This window comes from Cebidichthys violaceus, unplaced genomic scaffold (genome assembly GCF_023349555.1).
Source record: "Cebidichthys violaceus isolate CVI_PGR_0920_01 unplaced genomic scaffold, fCebVio1.0.p SCAF_7, whole genome shotgun sequence".
NCBI lineage: Eukaryota > Metazoa > Chordata > Actinopteri > Perciformes > Stichaeidae > Cebidichthys > Cebidichthys violaceus.
This window is the reverse complement of record NW_027176927.1, coordinates 11,094,565-11,113,114: the sequence shown is the minus strand read 5'-3', so window position 1 is coordinate 11,113,114 and position 18,550 is coordinate 11,094,565. Positions and strand designations below refer to the sequence as shown.

Genomic DNA, 18,550 nt, shown 5'->3' with positions numbered 1-18,550 from the left:
ATAACAACTCACCCACTGTCATTGTGTAATGATATCACAGTTTATTTATAAATCTTTAATACCAACTGTAAAGACTGCAGTGAAAAATAGTCATACTGACACACACACACACACACACACACACACACACACACACACACACACACACACACACACACACACACACACACACACACACACACACACACACACACACACACACACACACACACACACACACACACACACACACACACACACACACACACACACACACACACACACACACACGAAGAAAAAACAGAAATCTGAGCATTGGTATTCAGTATGACTGTACAAACTAAAAAAAACAAAAACCCTTGCAAAGACATTAAAATACATACAAAGTACAACAAAAAAGATGCTCTATGGTTTCCATTAAACCCTCCTGAGAGACAGATCTTTGAACCACATGACAGACAGCATAGGTTTCTTGATGATGATGATGATGATGATGATGATGATGATGATGATGATGATGAAACTTCACTCAAAGGATTCAAAGGTTTTCCATCAAACTCAGCTGGATTCAGCCAGCGAAGTGTAGATCACAGAGTCGTCATTCTCTCCAGCTTTGGAGCTGAGGAGGAAATTACGCTATTAGTGACTTTTTACTAAGGTGCAGCGTGTGACTGCCCTGATGGTGACATGCTCATAGCAGCATTGATGCCTTACATACAGATGCTTCAGCCAAGCATATCAGTAGGACTAGCTACAGAGGACATATGCTCTGTAATATGTCCTCTGAGAATTAGTGGGTTTTAATGACCTGAGAGATAGAGAGAGATAGATAGATAGATAGATAGATAGATAGATAGATAGATAGATAGATAGATAGATAGAGAGAGAGATAGAGATATATATACACATATACATATATACATACACACACATATATATATGTATGTGTGTGTGTGTGTGTGTAAATATATAGCATATCTATCTAATATCTATCTAATCCCAAATGATTTTACTGAGAGTGAGTTACATTTCCGTTAGGTTGTAGGTCCTTTTCAACAATGGGAAATTTTCATTTTTCTCTGTGACGGTCAAAGGTCTTGAAGCGTTCTTTTTTTTTTTAAACATAATTTGTTTGTCTTCTTCTGTAACGTTAAATAAAACTGTACAGTAACAGCTGACTAAACCCTACACATATAAACTTGACTTGACCGTCAGTGAGTAATGTGATCAGGTCAATGTTTGGACAGTAAACCTACCAGGAGTTGTCTACGTGATGTGGAGGACTGGGGTTTCTGGGTTTAATGGTCACTGTTGAGTAGGAAACCTCATCTTCATACGATGCGGGAGCCTGAGTGGAGAGTAGACGAGCCACAACAAAAGTCAGATCAAGTTTTCTGATAAATGATTCCATTACTTCTCTATTTTTGGGAACTTTGGTTAATAAGTTTTGTTTTGAAAGAAAATGTTATATTAGGGAAACGCCACAAGAAAACTGAGATATCTCACTTCTTTAAATATTTGTCGGGACTCTTGCTAAAGCACAGAACATTTGTAATATCCCCCATTGAAAGTTCTCCTTTGTCTGTGCTACTAGTTGTGAGTTTAAGAGGGAACTTAAAATCCCCCCAAATCAGTTCAATCAGATTTGCTTAATGCTTATATTACATTTATTTTGTTTAACCTTTATTCAACCAGGCGAGTCATTCAGAAAAATTCTTATTTACATATTTATAATAGCGGCCTGGTATATATTTTAGATGTACTCACTTTTTTCTTTGCATGGCTCCTCTGTTTTAGCCTACCAAGACAACATAAAACAAAATAAAAATCATTGATATGACTCACTTAGAACATCCTTAATTGTTTCTCAATCTTTAATGTGACATTTTAGGGAAGTTGTTCTGAAAGGATGGGAAATCCAGCAGCTAGCTACTTCTATAAACTGCTGCTCAATACAAACAGATTGACCATCCCATTTTTTTCACTGAGTTAGATATAAACTGTAGAAAATTACAAGTGTATTGAAAACAAATCGCTTTTCAGACTTTTCTTAATCTGAGACAGTGGCTCATGATCATATGTCTCTTTGCAAATACAGTCACAAAATAATATATCAAATTCTGTATCTCATATATGTCTTGAATAGACATTGAAAGTTGTAACCCCTTACTAAAGATCATTATTCAGTATGTTAAAACATAAAACATATTTAATAGATTAATATACCTGAGCCAACAAAGTGAGTATGTGGTTAAAAATAGCAACAGAGTGGAAATGTCCCACAAAATGACACATGGTGTCACACATGCAGCCATGACAACTTTACATATAGGTGAAACGCATTAAAAAAAAAAAAAAAGTTACACAACATGTGGAAAAAGAGAAGACTAACAATGAATATGAAATGAGTCATTCAGTCACACTCAAACATTCAGTGACTCACCCGAGCCAAAGAAGAAATGTCACAAAAACAGAGACTCCTATTCCAGCTAAGATTTTGAGGGACTGGCGACCTGTGGAGAAACACATTCTATGGTTGGGCTACTGTTGGCGGTTCGGAAAACTAAGCACTGCTGCCACTAACGAATGCAAAATTTAGATGACATTTCTAGAAGATAAACATGATACAAACCACGACCCTTTTTCTTCATGGTGAGCAGCACCTCGGTTGAGTTGTTTTCCCCCAGTCGGTTCCTGGCCTGGCAGAGGTAGAGTCCAGTGTGGGACGCCTCCACAGAGGGGAGAGACAGCACCTGTCCTGATCCCACCTGGAGCAGGGAGCTGAAACTGGAACCAGCGCTGCTGTACCAGGTGTAGTTTTCTGCTGCTGGGTTAGCAGCACCACTGCAGGTCAGATTCACACTGCTGCCCTCAACAACATGTGGCTGGTCCATTGAAATAGAAATGTTTTCTGGACGGTCTGAAAAAAGAGGAATCAAAAGTGCTCTCACACATGCTTCATTTTAAGGGGTCACAGGCCTGAAAGATCTGCAGCCAATGAAATAGAGTGCACTCATTAGACTGTATTAATCATTAGATTATATGCACTTGTCATATATATCTTATTCTTACAGACTGAATTGACACATTTCTAGTTCTCTAAATTAAACCATGTCCAGATGTTTATCGTACTTTCCCTCCTTTATCCATCACCTGACTGCCACACCCATCCACACATCTGTTCCCACTTTCCCTAATCAGCTCTGCCTGGCCGTTCCAGCTCACCTGCATCTCATTCCCTCGTCAGCCACACTGCACATATATATATATATATATATATATATATCCTTTGAACTGGTGTCAGTTCATCATAGCTGTGTGCTTTCTGCCTGTTATGTGCCTGTTGTGTACTGTGACAAAAAGTCAAGAATGTCTTTGAGAGATTATCTCCAACTTGATAACAGTATTTCATGAAATATATGGAGTTTAAATCTGGTACTTCTCTTTAAATTATTTCCCCTTATAAGGTGATGAACTCTGAGAAGTCAGATCGATGTAGTATGTTCTACTGTATAAAGATAAATCAGTATGAATATTTCATCCGCACTTTGAACAGTCATTTAACTGACTGTTGTATTGTACTTCTTCTGTCAAAGGTGAATTTTTTTTTTACACCTCTTGACTGCAGCATGAGAACTAACCTGTGTGTCTAAATGGCAAGCGTCTATCCACAACAACACAGGTTTCTGTAACAAATTCAAATGCGCACATTTGAAACCAGACACCTCAACACACTTACACTGGACATCAAGATGAACCTCAGTAGAGTTAATCAGGTCGATGCCTCTCTGGCTGATATTATTCCAGGCCTGACAGTAGTACAGTCCACTGTGGGCGGGCTGGAGGTCAGAGATGGTGTGATTCTGCCCTGAACTGATAAAGTGTCCGTCTTTATACAGACTGTATCCACTTTGTGTCACAGGTGGGTTGGCATCGCTGCTACAGGTGAGAGTCACCCAACTTCCTTTGACGGCTGATGGACTCATTGACAATGTGAGTTCACTTGGAACATCTGATAGACAGGAGATTAACAGAGTTAACAAATAAACCAGTGAATCACAATGAAAAATGAGGATGTGAGTATGTCACTACACGGAGCAAAAATATTTCTCGTCATTCCTCTTTCTAATTGGAGGTTAATGGTTAGGACTTTCAGACTCCGACACAGGATCATTGCATAACAACGTGAGCTTTGAAATGTTTGGTTCAAGTGTTATTCATGTACTTACATTGAACATTCAGAGCCACGGAGGCAGATCTGGCCGTCTCTTGTCCCAGGACGGTACAGTAGTACCTCCCAGCATGCTCTCTCTCTGCCTGGAAGACTGGATTTGGTACAGTTTGTCCATCTCTGAACCAGACAATGTTTATAGGTTCAAGGCAACCTGACACGCAGGTCAGGCTAACATTGCCTCCCTCTGTCACAGTGCTCGGCTGTAGATCGGAGGTCAAATCTGAATCGGAAACAGAAGCAGAAACTGATTAATTTTACTAAAAGAAACATAATTCTCGAGGAGGTCTCCTTTTTTTGTTATTGAGTTAGTACCTCTTACGGACAAATGAACGGGTGTTTGACTACTCCAACTGTTGAGTGTTGTCACAAAACGGAAAAAGTATTCTCCTTCATCGGTGTGTTGAACATCATTGACCGTCAGACTACAGTCACCACGGTAGTTGCCCACAAACCTAAAGTGGTTTGGAGGTGAAGCGAGTTGTGAAAGGAGAACCTTTTTCCCCTCGCCAGCTACATACTGGGCTTTAGACCAGCTGACTGCAGTGACAATATGACCCCAAGGATAGTCATACTCGCACTTAATAACTACTGATGTCCCTTTCAAAGCACACTGATCTTTGTAGGTCACCCTCCAGTCTCCACTCAAGACGCCTGTAAACAAAAATAAAAGTCAGTTAAATTTAGCCGTAGCTACATTTCCCCACAGGATTTAATAATCCATAAAATACTTAAATTAGCTGATATGAAGCATATATTTACATGTTTTAAAGCTCGAAGCAGCAGTTGCATTATAATTTCATTATTTGCAGTTACCACCTTTTCAATACATTCATTAAAAAATAAATTAAAAAATGCGTTTCCTTACCTGGTAATGTCACCAGAATAATCAGAATCAAATGCTCCATTGTCAACATCACCTGCAACATCAGGACACAGTTTAATATACAATCTTTACAGCAGAGAACATAAGAACACATCTGTGCATATTAAAGTTAATAGTGAAAAGCAGAAGTAGGAGGGTGTCCCCTCCCTGCTTCCTCTCATCATACAGTCAGCACATTCTGATTTCTCATTATATAAAGTTAGAAAGCCTCACATAGTATGATCAGAGTCTGAACACAAAAAGAGACACACATTATGGGTGGAAACAAGACTGTGACAATAAATGCATTAGTTATACTCGAGTGAGACACAACAGGTAACACAGTATTTGCTGAGTATCGAGCAGAGCACATGCAGCAGCAGCACCTGCAGTCTCTGTCACCATGCGTCTCCAAATGTGCCTGAGTTTCTTTTAAATCTAGCAAACAGGAAACAGAAGTCATTGCAGTACAACAGAGCTTTCTCTGTGTGGCCGACATGTCAAAAACAGCTGGCCTCACATCACCAACATGATCTATTCTTCTTGTCCACATGGTGGTGTTACTGGACCGTGCACCGATGTCGGCGATGCAATCCACCGGTGGGTTACAATAACAAACTGGTGAGTAAACACATCTTTTAAACAGATGTAGTCTTCTTGATTTCATATCTTTCTACATGGGATGTTTTGATGTGGTGACCTATGATGACCCTCAGGTTATTATTATTATTGTTATTATTTAATCATGCCTGACTAAGATCTCTGTTTGATCAAAACAATTAAATTGTTGGGAGCTATCAGTAAAATGTGCAGATGTTTTGCCATTGTTATGACTTTGTATTGTCTTGCCATAACTTTGAGGCACTTTATCCAACCCAAATATTCCCACTGCATCTCGACACCAGGAGAGGAAATGTCACAAAAACAACGTGATATTGACACATTCAATGCACCAAACATTTCCTCTGCACCAGTAGAGAGCAAGATTTCAGGAGGGAAAAAAGTGAAAGCTTTAGTAACCGATAGCGATGTTGAGTGATTTTTATTGCAAGAAAAAGTGAACGTTTGAAGTATTTTGTGGTTTGTTCTTATTGTCAGGTCTAACCAGCAGGTTTGAAGCCCTGACACCACTATATCATTTCAAAATGGCCAAAATGTAGCGGTGAGCAGCAACTCCAGCTCAAGCTGATCAGTGTTTTTAGTGCAAACAATAGTGCAATCCACTGCCCTATATTTACAATTAGTGATGAAATAGTTATCCAAACAATAAATAAGTAGAATGAATCTCATTGACTGAATTTACTCCAAAAGTGACACACTTTGTCTCTCTGTCCCTCCTCTCCAGACACTCTTCTAGTTCCACAAATCAAACCATTATCACTTTCCGTCTGTCCACCAGATGTCCTTGTACTTTCCCATCTATTTCCCATCACCTGACTGCCACACCCATCCGCATACCTGTTCCCACTTCCCTATTCAGCTCTGCCTGGCCTTCCCCGCTCACCTGTGTCTCATTCCCTCGTCAGCCACACTGCACAAAACACATTTCACTCTCAGTAGCAAAACAAACAGCAGAGGAAAGACAAAAGATAGAGATAGAAATAGAGATTTTTATTTTATTTCATTTCATTTGATACACAACTTAGTAATGTGCTGTGGATTGACCACAGAATAAGAAGAGTGTGCATGCGGATGTTCTTGATAAAATATCTTTATTGCCGCCATGTTTTGTTGTTGTTAGCAATGCTTGCTAAGCATTGTTGTTTACCAACCAAACCTGGTTCATTGTCAAAACTCCATGTCTCATTTTACATCTTCAGCATACCGAAACATAACATTCACTGTAAGTCACTTTTACTGAAATGAAAGAAGCTATTGTTATACAAGTGTGGTTGATTTGAATGTCTGTACGATGCTTTCCACAAAGACTGAAACAAAATCAGATTTTCATGAAATTAAATGTAATGTTACTGCTGACTACACTCTCTCCTCATTCTAACCCTCTTCTTATTCAGTCTCGCTGTTCATTGATTGTGAGCTGCAGAGATTGCAACATTCAAGCGACAAGATTTGGTAGTTATATTTTTATTCAGTGTAACAAACCACAACATGTAATTTTGCATTGTTGCTGGCTCTGCTTACTCTACATAAGAATGGAGAGGCTGATCTAATGGAAGCAAGATATGTCAACTGAATACATGTTGCAGCATCAGCAATACAAATAAGCTTTTTCAAACAATTTAGCACATAGTGTGTCAAATATTGCATATTCTTTATAGATAGCATCGTTCGTATTGGAGACAACTGTGTTTTATTACAAACGGTTATCACTTTTCAAGATGAGAGGATGCAAATGATGCTGTTGCAACCACTCACACTGTAATCTACATTTACTTGTATTTCAGTGTCAGCTATCAACTAAAGAGCAACAGTAGATTCAGCCTGTACTGTGGATATGGATGCAAGCAAAATGGCCAACAGGGTGTTATTTCAGGCAGCACACAGTTGTAAGATGCATAGAATAAAAAAAGGGAAAGACATGCAACACAGTTTAGGCGCTGAACTTCCAGTCAGCGCCACACGTTGTCCTCGTGGTCTGGTGGAGAATCCATAACGTCATGTCCGACCCAGAGCGGCATAAGGCATCGTCAGAGTTCACAAGGAGTCGTTTCCTGTCCTACGATGTGAATGGAAGTAAAGCGATTGGTTCACATGAGGAAGACCGTATTGTTGATCGGCTGAGGAAGACGATGGGAAAGGACAATTATTCGTGCATGCATGGTTTTGGTTTTTGCACCACTGAGTCTCTTTATATTTGGCACATTGTCAAGATAAACAAGTAAACTCTGAATGTTAAACTTGTTTTTTATCCTTTTGTGTGTCTTTTTTTTATTTCAGGGGCACAACTTTGCCTTAATAATGTAAAGACATGCTGTGTCCAACTGTATGTGAGTTGATCATAGTACTGACACATACATACATACATACATACATACATATATATATACATATATATATATATATATATATATATATATATATATATATATATATATATATATATATATATATATATATATATATATATATATATATATGTATAATGTATAATGTATAAAGGGATGTAGCGACCATTTCAAGTACAAAATACACAAAATAGCAAAAACACAACTGGACATGAGTGTGAGGTTTGTAAAGTGTCATACCTGATTTGTCTCCCGGTCAGTGGCGAGGCTGGTGCAGTAAAGTGTAAACAACTTTGGAGGAATCCTTCGGCTTTTTATCACCACCTAGTGGCAAGTTGTGGACCTGCACCTGGTCCACACTGAACCAACAGCAACAACAAACAGCAACCATGTGAGTCTATCTGGACATCTGCCTCTGATCATGAAAGCAGGTCTTCATTTTGCTCTAGAACCATTAAAATGTTTTTAGTATCCAAAACTGGGATGAGAAATTTATTGTCCTCTCATAAACGGGAGGAAGGTGTTGGATATCACAGAGGAAAGAGAGGAAAGACAGAGGGAAGTGTAAGGAGACTAGAGAGAGGGTGATGACAGGAAGATGGAGAAGAAAGCAAGAGGGCCAATGTGCTTGTAAAATATCATGCTGGACATGAAACAGTAGATTGTTGCTGTGGTCAGCAGCTCAGACAGATGCAATGAAAGAGGGAAAGTGAGAGTGAGAGAGAGAGAGAGAGAGAGAGAGAGAGATAGAGAGAGAGAGAGAGGACAGAAATAGAGGAAGTGTACCTGGACAACTTTGAGTAGTGGACAGTGATGTAGTTGGTGGCGGGGCTTTGAGTTTCAACTTCTGTGATCGGTGGAGCATCCTTCAGAGGAACAATGGCAGGGTGGGCGCTGTCACTCAAGTCCTCTGGCTCCTCCTGTGCGTACACACATACACACACACACACACACACACTAATAAGTTAATTTTTGTTTTATATTGTCATTCAATCAGTCCTCAAGTTGTGTACTGTAATTAAGTTGCATACCGGTATGTCGGACATCTTGCCCTTTTTCACTGGAAAGGTTTGTTGGGTTGACTCATAGAACATGGTGTCAGCTGTCACTGATGGGCGCTGGGGTCATACACACACACACACACACACACACACACACACACACACACAGAGAGAGAGAGAGAGAGAGAGAGAGAGAGAGAGAGAGAGAGAGAGAGAGAGAGAGAGAGAGAGAAAAAAAGAGAATAAGACAAAGTGTAAAACAGAGCATTGTTTTTAATTAACAGTCTTTGAGAGAGAAAAATGACAATGGCACATCATTATAACTGACTAAGGTTTTCCATACTAAAAGTTTTGGAGCTGTCAGCTACAAGTTAAACAAAAACTGAAGATACAGATTAAATTTAAGACAAGTTAAAAATAACAGTAAGTACTGCACCTTGTTTGTTACTTCTCCTGACTCCGTGTCTACTCTGTGCATGTTCTTACTGTGAAGACACAGGGACAATATTAGCAAACCATACACAGATGATGACTAATACCACAAGTAATCCAAGTAAACCATGAAACTGTATTTTTTATTTTAATAAATCATGTGTAAGAGTACAGCAATGGCAGTGAGTAAATAGCAGTGTACTTCCTGTCACCTGATCATAATGGCCACTGTGAGAGTGATGAGTCCAGCAGACACTCCTACTGCTGACGCCAAGGCAATGACTTTAAGACGACCTGCCAGCGGGAGGATGATAGAGGTTATCAACATGACCAGAAACAAGAAGTAATGAAAATAGAAGTGCAATAGATATCAAAATAGAAGCAGCGAAAGTGCGGAACGGGCAGAGAGCTGTGCATCATCTTGCAGACGTCTAGACTTGAGACTTGTGTTTCCAGCTCTGATTTCCAAACCCAACTCCACTTCTTCTGCTGTCTAGACTTAAATAGTAGTTTTCCACAACACCTCATCCCCCCTCCTCTCCCCTCATTGTGAGAGTGCTACACATGACTCACCATGACTCATATAGAAAAACAGTCCGAAACCGTGCATGAGACCATACACAACAAAGACTGGGGCCCGGACCTCATGCTGCGATAGTGACAGGGAGGTTTCGTTACTTTTTGAAAACAGAAACCTTTCCAAACATCCGTCAGAGAAACAAACTGTTTCTGGGTCATTGTCTGAGATAATCAGAAACATAGATATAAAAATGGGACAGGGGTGCATCACTGAGCTCATCAGTGACACCTCATCATTTCCAATACACTTCTAAAAGTGACAACGGCCTGCACAATCACTCACAACATACATGACCAGGATGAGCCACTAAAAGCCTTTAGAGTGTGAATGTAACTCTGACACCACAACACAATGAAAATCACAACATTAAAAAAAATCCATTTTAACATTTCTTTGTCAAAGGTTGTCATGGCATTAAAGAGCTCACTGCTTGTAGCAATTCATTTGCTGGTGTATCCAATGTTATTTCCAAGAAATAATTATTGTAGTGCACAGAAAGTCTAGCCCTGCTAGTAGCTCTGTGAGGCTGTATTTGGGATATATTTTGGCATATTTTAAGCTAAATGCTAACATCAGCATGCCAACATGCTCCCAATGACAATGCTAGTTTGGCAAGTATGTGTAAACATTACATTACATTACAGTCATTTAGCAGACACTTTTATCCAAAGGGACTTACAATTCTATCACATTTCTACATCGTAGGCACAGCTACAGGAGCAATTTTGGGATTAAGTGTCTTGCTCAAGGACACAACAACATGCAGAGCCGGAGCCGGGGATCGAACCACCGATTGAAGGACGGCCCTGCTCTCCACTTATCCACAGTCGCCTCAAAGTAAACCAAAGTATTGGACAAACTAAAAGTTTAACCTGATGATGACATTTAGGTTAAGGGATCACCAAAATGATTACATTTTTGTCCTGAAGGGGGTGTAGATATTTTGATAGCAATCCATCAAATAGCTTTCAAGACAGTTCGCTCAAAACCACAAATGTGAACCTCATGGGGGCGTTGGAAGAAAAGTGAGTGGAGGCTTCATCTTCTGGAGAACATGAATGGGTTTACAAGATATCAAAGGAAATCCACCTGAGATTTGCAGATATATTTCACTCTAGAGCTGTACAAACACAAAATGCTTCCTTTTTGTATTTCTAAAACACAGACGGACAAGCTAAAGACAAAGAAGTGTTTGTGCATGAATCATTGTGTACCTCTGACCCGCACAGTGAGGACAGGAGAGCTGTGGGCTCCGATTCGATTCCTGGCCTCGCAGTAGTACTGTCCGCTCTCTCTGGGGCCGACCTCCGAGAAGGTGAAGACAGGACCGGACTTGCTGCCCCACGCTGCATGGAGCACAGAACGGGAGAAGATCCACTTACTATTTCAGATAGTGTTGGAGGATCCGAACCAACAGAGGCACACAGAGCACAACGCCTTACTGACTACGAACGTTTAGAGTTAGGTATTGATGATTTGATAATGTTAACCTTGAGCGGAACCACATTTTTACGATGCTAACATTGTACAGAGCCCCCGTCCAGAGCTAAGCGGTGCCATGTGAAGTTGTCCACTGCCGGGTTGGCCTGACTGCTGCAGGTCAAGGTCAAAGGTCGGCCAGCATCCACCACACTGGAGGGACGAGCTAGAACCGAGGTGTTCTTAGGAGGGTCTGGAGAGAGAGCAACAGAAACATAGATGCAGAGGGTTAGGGAAGGGTTTTGTCCTGTAAATGATGTTGTCCAAAGAGACAGAGAAGAGGTGGCTGGAAGGACAGATACGTTGAGAGGGAGAGAACCTTTACAACTTGAAGTGGAGAGGAGAGAGACATATCAGATCATCTGACACATTCTTTCCAACAGTCACTGAGCAGCATGTTTTCAGATTCATTTTTAAAAGGAAGATCTCAATCCAGAAAACTCCCAAACATGTCACACACACACACACACACACACACACACACACACACACACACACACACACACACACACACACACACACAGACACACACACACACCACTACTTACAAAGTATAGTGAGTGTAGCAACAGGGGAGGTGTGGTATCCGAACCGGTTCCACACTTTGCAGTAGTACTGACCAGCATGGTGAGCACGCACTGAGGAGAACGTCAGGTTCTGGGAGGTTCCTTTAGCCAACACCTGGTCACCTAGGATACGATACCAAGCATACCTGCAGGAGGGAGGATGTTGAAGATGATGATGATAATGATGATGATGATGATGATGATGATGATGATGATGATGATGATGAAAATGATTATAGGACTGGGCAATTTGTAATAATAATACTTGGGACTTCCTATCCGTTCCTTGCATTACGTATACAACTTTGGATTTTACATAGGTGAGTATTTTTTCATATTTGAAAGGGTTTTGTACATATTGCCCAGTCCTTATTCACAACACCTTGAAGAAAAGTGAAAGTCAAAATTAAAAGGAGTTCAGAAATAAGATAGAAAAAGAGAAAATTTCAAGATGACAATGACAAATGCAAAAGTCATGATAATGATGACAAAAACAGCAACAAAAAAACCACCCCGCAAAAATAGCATCACCATCATGTATTAGTTGGTATAAATGAATAAACCTGGAGGAGAAGTATCCGTCATACCTGCTGGCAGGAGGGTGGGCGTGGCTGACACAGCTCATGTTCACATAGGAGCCTTCTCTGATGTCAGCTGGAGGACTCAGCAGCACACACGTGTTCTTTGGAGAGTCTAAACAGGCAGAGAGAAAAACAGGAGCATCTTTACTACCATGATCATGTTTTTATTCAAACATCCGTTTTATCATTGACACCAGCTTCTTATAGAAGAATGTGGAATGAAAAGTTTTAGTCTTAGGTATGAAGGAAAGTAATCATATAAGCAGGACCAGAGTCCGGAAAAAACACAGTATAATCAATCATCAATTAACAGAACCAGTGAATGTTTGACATTTCTGCTTGAAAGACTGACTACAACATTATTGCATGTTAAAATGTCTGTCAACTGACTAATCAATTGATTGATGAATCATTTCAGCTCTACTGCATTTTAATGAATATTCTTAGAAACAAGTAAAATTATAAAAATGCAGCACTTTGAGTTTGTTTCACTTCCTATTGAATCCATTAAGATATACGATTCCCATTAGAGTGTAAAATAGAGTTGTTGCCTCATCAGTTTAACCCAGACCAACACAACAGGACCTAAGATAGACACGTACAACTAGACTTAACATGGGTTTACAAAGGTATTTTTCTCTCACAATGTAATTCTGATCTAAGTATGTAGTTTTTGACCTGCGCGACAGTTTGAAGTGGGTCAAAGACTGTGACTACAATGCAAACACTCAACAAACTTACACGTGACATTGAGTAGAAGTGGTTTGGAGCGGTCTGTTCCCAGTGAGTTGCGTGCTACACAGAAGTACTCTCCTCTGTCCGTGTATTTGAGGTGGGACAGGCGGAGCTGAGGCCTAAAACTGTCTGGGATGCTGCCACTCTCCATGTCTGGAGAGCAGATAGAGACATACGTAGGTGCAGATTAGTGCAGCAATTCACATTAGGAGCATGATCTTGAGACTATGAAATATATATATATATATATATATATATATATATATATATATATATCTTTTCTTCAAAGGTAGGTTGATCCTACTCTGCTTGAACAAATCATTTAAGGACCTTCACTTGTCCAAGTGCAGGGCACATTTGACATTACAGCATGTGTCACTGTCATCAAAGCTCAAATCCACGACACAGTGAATGTGTACACTCTCCTGTCATTGTATACTGTGTATTGGTGAACTCGCACTGTCCTGTACCTTTGAACCATGCAAAGCTCTCTACAGGCGGAGCTGCGTCACTACTGCACATAAGAGTGACCGATCCCCCCTCTGAAACCTCCCCCACGGGGAAGACTGCTATGGAGGTGAAGCTGGGACCGTCTGGATGGGAGGAGAGTAAAAAAAGGAGGTGGAAAAAAGAGGGATGTATGAGGAAGAAACAAGGACAAAGAGGACAGGAAAAAAAATGGAAGTATCTGAGTTGTGTCTCAAAATGCTTGCGTCCAACTGGTTTGCGGGGCAGCTTCTGCAAGCACATCTAGATATGAGCAGGTATTGTGAAAACTGTCTGTTTTAGTTGGCTTGATCGAGATTACTCACGTCCCAGAGCCAGCGAGAGGGATGGCGACTGTACGTTCTGTGGTGGGATTGGTCGACAGGCGTACGCTCCAGCATGCTGCCGGTCAAAGCGGTTGATGATCATCCATTTCTCATAGGAGCCGAGGTTCAGTCCATTCCTGTGTGCAGAGCATCATATCTACAGTGTGCATGTGATCCACTCTCTGGTCGACCAACAAAACAATGACATGTACAACACACCTGTACAGTGCAAGGCTCCTCCCTGGAGCAGCACATCCACTGGCCTGGCAGCCTACAAACACAGTCTCTCCAAAGCCAAACATGTTGGCGGGCCTTGCTGGATGCACCTGGACCTGGAGGTCTGAAATACAAACGGACATTGACACATGCACAGAAACAGGGCTTTTGTTTGTATGAACCTACCTGTTACATCCAGAGTGATGGTGTTTGGGGAGGTCCACCTCCCCAGTGGTTGGTCTGTCTCAAACCTGAAGTGGTACTGGCCTGCATCACTCAGCTTGACAAGCCGAATCTGGACTGAACAGCTGGAGTAGCTGCCTCCGATGTAGCTGGAAGCCACGATTCATGTGTCACACATTTGTGCATTATTTCACATTTACAAATTGTACAGCTCTCGATAAATCACTGTATGTTTCTCCTACCGGGTGCGTCCGTGGTACGACAGGCTGATCTCGTTGGGGTCAGTGTGGTGAGCGAACTCCCTGCGACCTTCTGCAGACACACGGAACCACATGACCCGCTTCACATTGTGACCTATGAAGTTAAAGACAACCACCAAAAAAAAAAAAGTTGCGTTTTTGAGCTGACTTTAGTTGCTTGGAATTTGGACACATTTAGCATCCAGTTCATTTCATGGCTTTATTAATCATTATAGAAATAGACTTTTGGTCTTTCAAAAAGATGAAAAGACAAAATTGAATAGAGAAGTTTTGTACATGGATTTGATACCTGATGGGTAATCATAACGGCAGGGCAGAGTGACGGTTGTTCCTGCCCACACACAGATCTCCCTCCTAGAAAATGACACGCTCCACCTGCTCTGAATACCTGCAGGGCAATTTAACAGCACACAAATGCAAAAACATTAACAGAAAAGCAAATGCTACAAGTTCCTACACACATGCACGGTTGAAAGGAGGCAAACTAAAATGCACACACAATATGCATTGCTAAATGCAAAGCACAACGGGCTGATAGATGAAGAGCTTTTGTGTGTTTTTATGAAGGACCAGTTCATGGTTCCAAACATATAAGCATGCACTGGCTGTCACATCCACAAAAAGACGCTTGCCATATAAAATAAGCTACCAAAGGGTTTAGGGAATACCCACTTGAAGACTGAAAGAGGTGTAAATTTCAACCACCCACAAGTAGAGGTTTTCCTTCAATGTGGCTCCTAAGAGAGAGACTTGTCAAACCGCAGCTCTGATCCGCTCAGAGAGTGACACATACAATTTGAAGCAGAGGAAATGAGCATTGATGTGCGGCTGTGGTGTCATCCTGTGCTGCTAACTGCCTGCCTGGCTGACTACCTTGCACAAAAGGCAATCAATACTTATAAATAACTTGAGCGTAAAGGCAAGGGCACCTGGCTGCAGGACCTTATGTGCATAATGGATCCTATAAGTCATTCATTTCTCAACTATTGTCACTTGTTTTAAAGCATGTGCGACACATTTATGATATATCTGGAATACAAATATCTGTTTATTATGAAGCATGCAAGTTCATCTCTCATTCCCTTAAATGATAGGAACATACTTATTAAAACGCTGTTAAGTTTTACACCTCTTGATAAAAAAAGAGTTGTAGTTTCTGATGTATTTTTGTGTTTTTCTCTTACCTGGTAAAGCTGTAAGGATGGTGCCCAGAACTAACGCACCTGCCAACATCTCCGCTGACACGAGCTCTGTAATGTCACCGGAGAAGGAGAAATGCACAGGAAGGTGAGCAAAACAAAAACAAGGAAAAACACCATCCAGCTGATTAAATGCGAAGCACTAACGCCCTTAAAGTATCTTCAGTCAGACAGAACAGGGTTTGAGGGATGCGTACAACTCCAACAGTGATGGAGGTGAGCTCTTTGACCGAGGAGAGTTGCATGGTGATCAGAAGCGGGGGATTGGAGATGGGAGGAGGAGGGGGAATGGGTAGAAGGACGAGCAAGAGGAAGTAACCTCAACTACCTTCCTTTATTCCATCTTTTACACTTTTGAGTGATTCTATTTTTATTTATTCTTTCCACTTCCTCCTCCGAAAGAGTCTTTATAGGTCAGTGACTCTGGTTTCCTACTTTCTGTTATTGTGAAAGTGTGACATCCTTGTGATCACGTCACTTTCACGATTGTCTCTTTTGACTGAACGTCTGTGGAGTTTACACTGGTTTCCTAGCAAGCTTGCGGTGGTGATAAAACTTAAGGACCTCTCTGCAAGTCTTTTTCACAAAATTAGTATTCCTTTAGAGCAATATTCAAAAAAAGAAGCTGTAAATAACACTAGCAAACATATTGTTTTACTCTAGTATCCACCAAGATTTAAATATCTGGGTCTTTAAACGCTTAATGCTCCACTAGCTAGTTGCTTATATTTTGGTGCTGGGCAGGTAGCATACAGTTGGTTTGTATAAGCTTTTGCTTAAAACAGCTGCGTACTGTAACTAAAGATGCTGATAAGAGCGGTGAGGAGTCAAAATAGTTGTAGACCATAAAAAAAAAAAAAAAAAAACCTTTCATATTACACATTATTATTTGACCCAATCTTTATATAAAATGTGAATGAAAGCAGCTGTAACTAAATATTCATCCTGATCAATAGACATACAGAAATCGAGTGGTACAAATGTATTGCACTGTAAAAGCAAGTCACTCTTCACTCCGACGTCACAGTACCGGAGCAAACTTCGACCATTGTGCAGTGATTGTTAAAAAGACAAACATGTATGGTTCATTTGCAAAATGAATTCAGGCCTGTTGGCGTACATTAGGATACATAAGTCAAGCCGACATAGACTCGGCAGCCCAGATGTCCTCTCATCCACTGCTCTAATTGAGAACTGTTGGCACAGAAAACTGCCCACAACCAGACGTGAGGAGGTTTGAGACCTCTCAGTCAACTGTGTCCACTTAGCCTGATGAGTCTAAATGACTTTAACATCCCACCCTGCCACAACTTGGCCAATGGATGTCAGTTTAGCATCACGACTCGGCCAATTGGCTACTTACCCCAGCTTTGACCCAGGAGTAATGATGATGTACAGTTTAACTTTTCAGTCAATCTCTATTCACAGCCATCCAAGTCAAGGAAGGAAGGCAGAGTTAGACTTTAAGGTCTGAGAGATGATATCTTGATCTACATCTGGAAATCAACGATGACGTTTTACTTATTAGCTGACTGATCTAAGATGATGGAGGGGGCAGTATAAGGGATCGGTGCTGATGTTAGGAAACACGGATGTGTATCCGGTTTATATCCTGCTAGGGTTTAGGATCAGCTGTTGCTCTTCGCATAAGAACTGCAGGGTCACAATATGTGAGTCCTGAAAAAAAAAAAAAGTCATATGTTTTTGGCATTTTTGGTTTTATTTGATAGGCAGACATTAGAAAGGAAACAAGGGAAGAGAGAGTTGTCATGCAACATCATCCTCTGCATAATCAAAACCCTGTATGTTGCAGTAAAGTGGTATGACTCGTAACCAATAAGCCATCAGGGTGCCCACTAAAACAATGTGATTTTGTTCAAAAGGTCTGCATTATGTTTAGTGGGGAATCTGAACTTGACTTTAACCCTAATAAGGAACAGAAACTCTCTGGTTGGGAAAGTCACCTTCAAAATATAATCAAAATCCTCAGGATGTGAAGTTAAATGAACAATATATTCCAGTTCACAGATTGCTAGGTTGGATTATGGGTTGGGACCCGAAATGGGTCGCAGGCCCTCTTCAAGTGGGTCTCCACATGACAGGAAAGGTTTGTATGATTTAATGATCCTGAAGCTGCAGGGAGAAAAAAAAAGTAATTTTCGTCCATGGCTGAAAAGTTTTTAAGAACCTTCCCCCTCCAAATACTGTCTGTATTATGTTGAGTAAGAAGAGTGGTGGGCTTTGAGCTTAACCTGTAACCACAGAATGACTTCAAAAGGATCACGGCACACTAATAGGTCAAAGCCTGATGTAATCTTAATCGAAAGCAGACCGGACTAAATGAATGAAGAGAAACAGATGGATGGAGCTAGATTAAGTGTGACTGACCACAAACAGAGAGAGAAAGAGGGTGAGAGAGGGAAGAATGAGAAAGTTTAAAGGGGAAGGTGGGAGAGGGGAGAGGG

The 18,550-nt window shown here is 40.8% G+C and overlaps 2 protein-coding genes across 2 annotated transcripts; both read right to left on the bottom strand.

Moving 5' to 3' along the window:
* Window positions 1-21: 21 nt before the first annotated feature.
* On the bottom strand, window positions 22-5,193 carry LOC137890901 (B-cell receptor CD22-like). The gene is made up of 9 exons (XM_068735236.1): window positions 5,079-5,193; window positions 4,526-4,864; window positions 4,209-4,433; window positions 3,719-3,991; window positions 2,612-2,899; window positions 2,423-2,492; window positions 1,747-1,777; window positions 1,236-1,327; window positions 22-598 (listed from the first exon to the last, which is right to left on the bottom strand). The coding sequence occupies exons 1-9, from the start codon at window positions 5,188-5,190 to the stop codon at window positions 538-540; spliced, it is 1,491 nt and encodes a 496-aa protein (XP_068591337.1). The 5' UTR covers window positions 5,191-5,193; the 3' UTR covers window positions 22-537.
* A 1,793-nt stretch (window positions 5,194-6,986) lies between these two features.
* si:dkey-33i11.1 (B-cell receptor CD22) lies at window positions 6,987-16,144 on the bottom strand. Its single transcript, XM_068735942.1, has 18 exons — window positions 16,071-16,144; window positions 15,176-15,274; window positions 14,869-14,980; window positions 14,630-14,775; window positions 14,447-14,567; window positions 14,228-14,364; window positions 13,886-14,008; window positions 13,422-13,568; window positions 12,687-12,792; window positions 12,082-12,245; window positions 11,577-11,726; window positions 11,269-11,400; window positions 9,687-9,768; window positions 9,479-9,527; window positions 9,073-9,159; window positions 8,828-8,961; window positions 8,282-8,400; window positions 6,987-7,813 (listed from the first exon to the last, which is right to left on the bottom strand). The coding sequence occupies exons 1-17, from the start codon at window positions 16,117-16,119 to the stop codon at window positions 8,298-8,300; spliced, it is 1,941 nt and encodes a 646-aa protein (XP_068592043.1). The 5' UTR covers window positions 16,120-16,144; the 3' UTR covers window positions 6,987-7,813; window positions 8,282-8,297.
* Window positions 16,145-18,550: the final 2,406 nt, after the last annotated feature.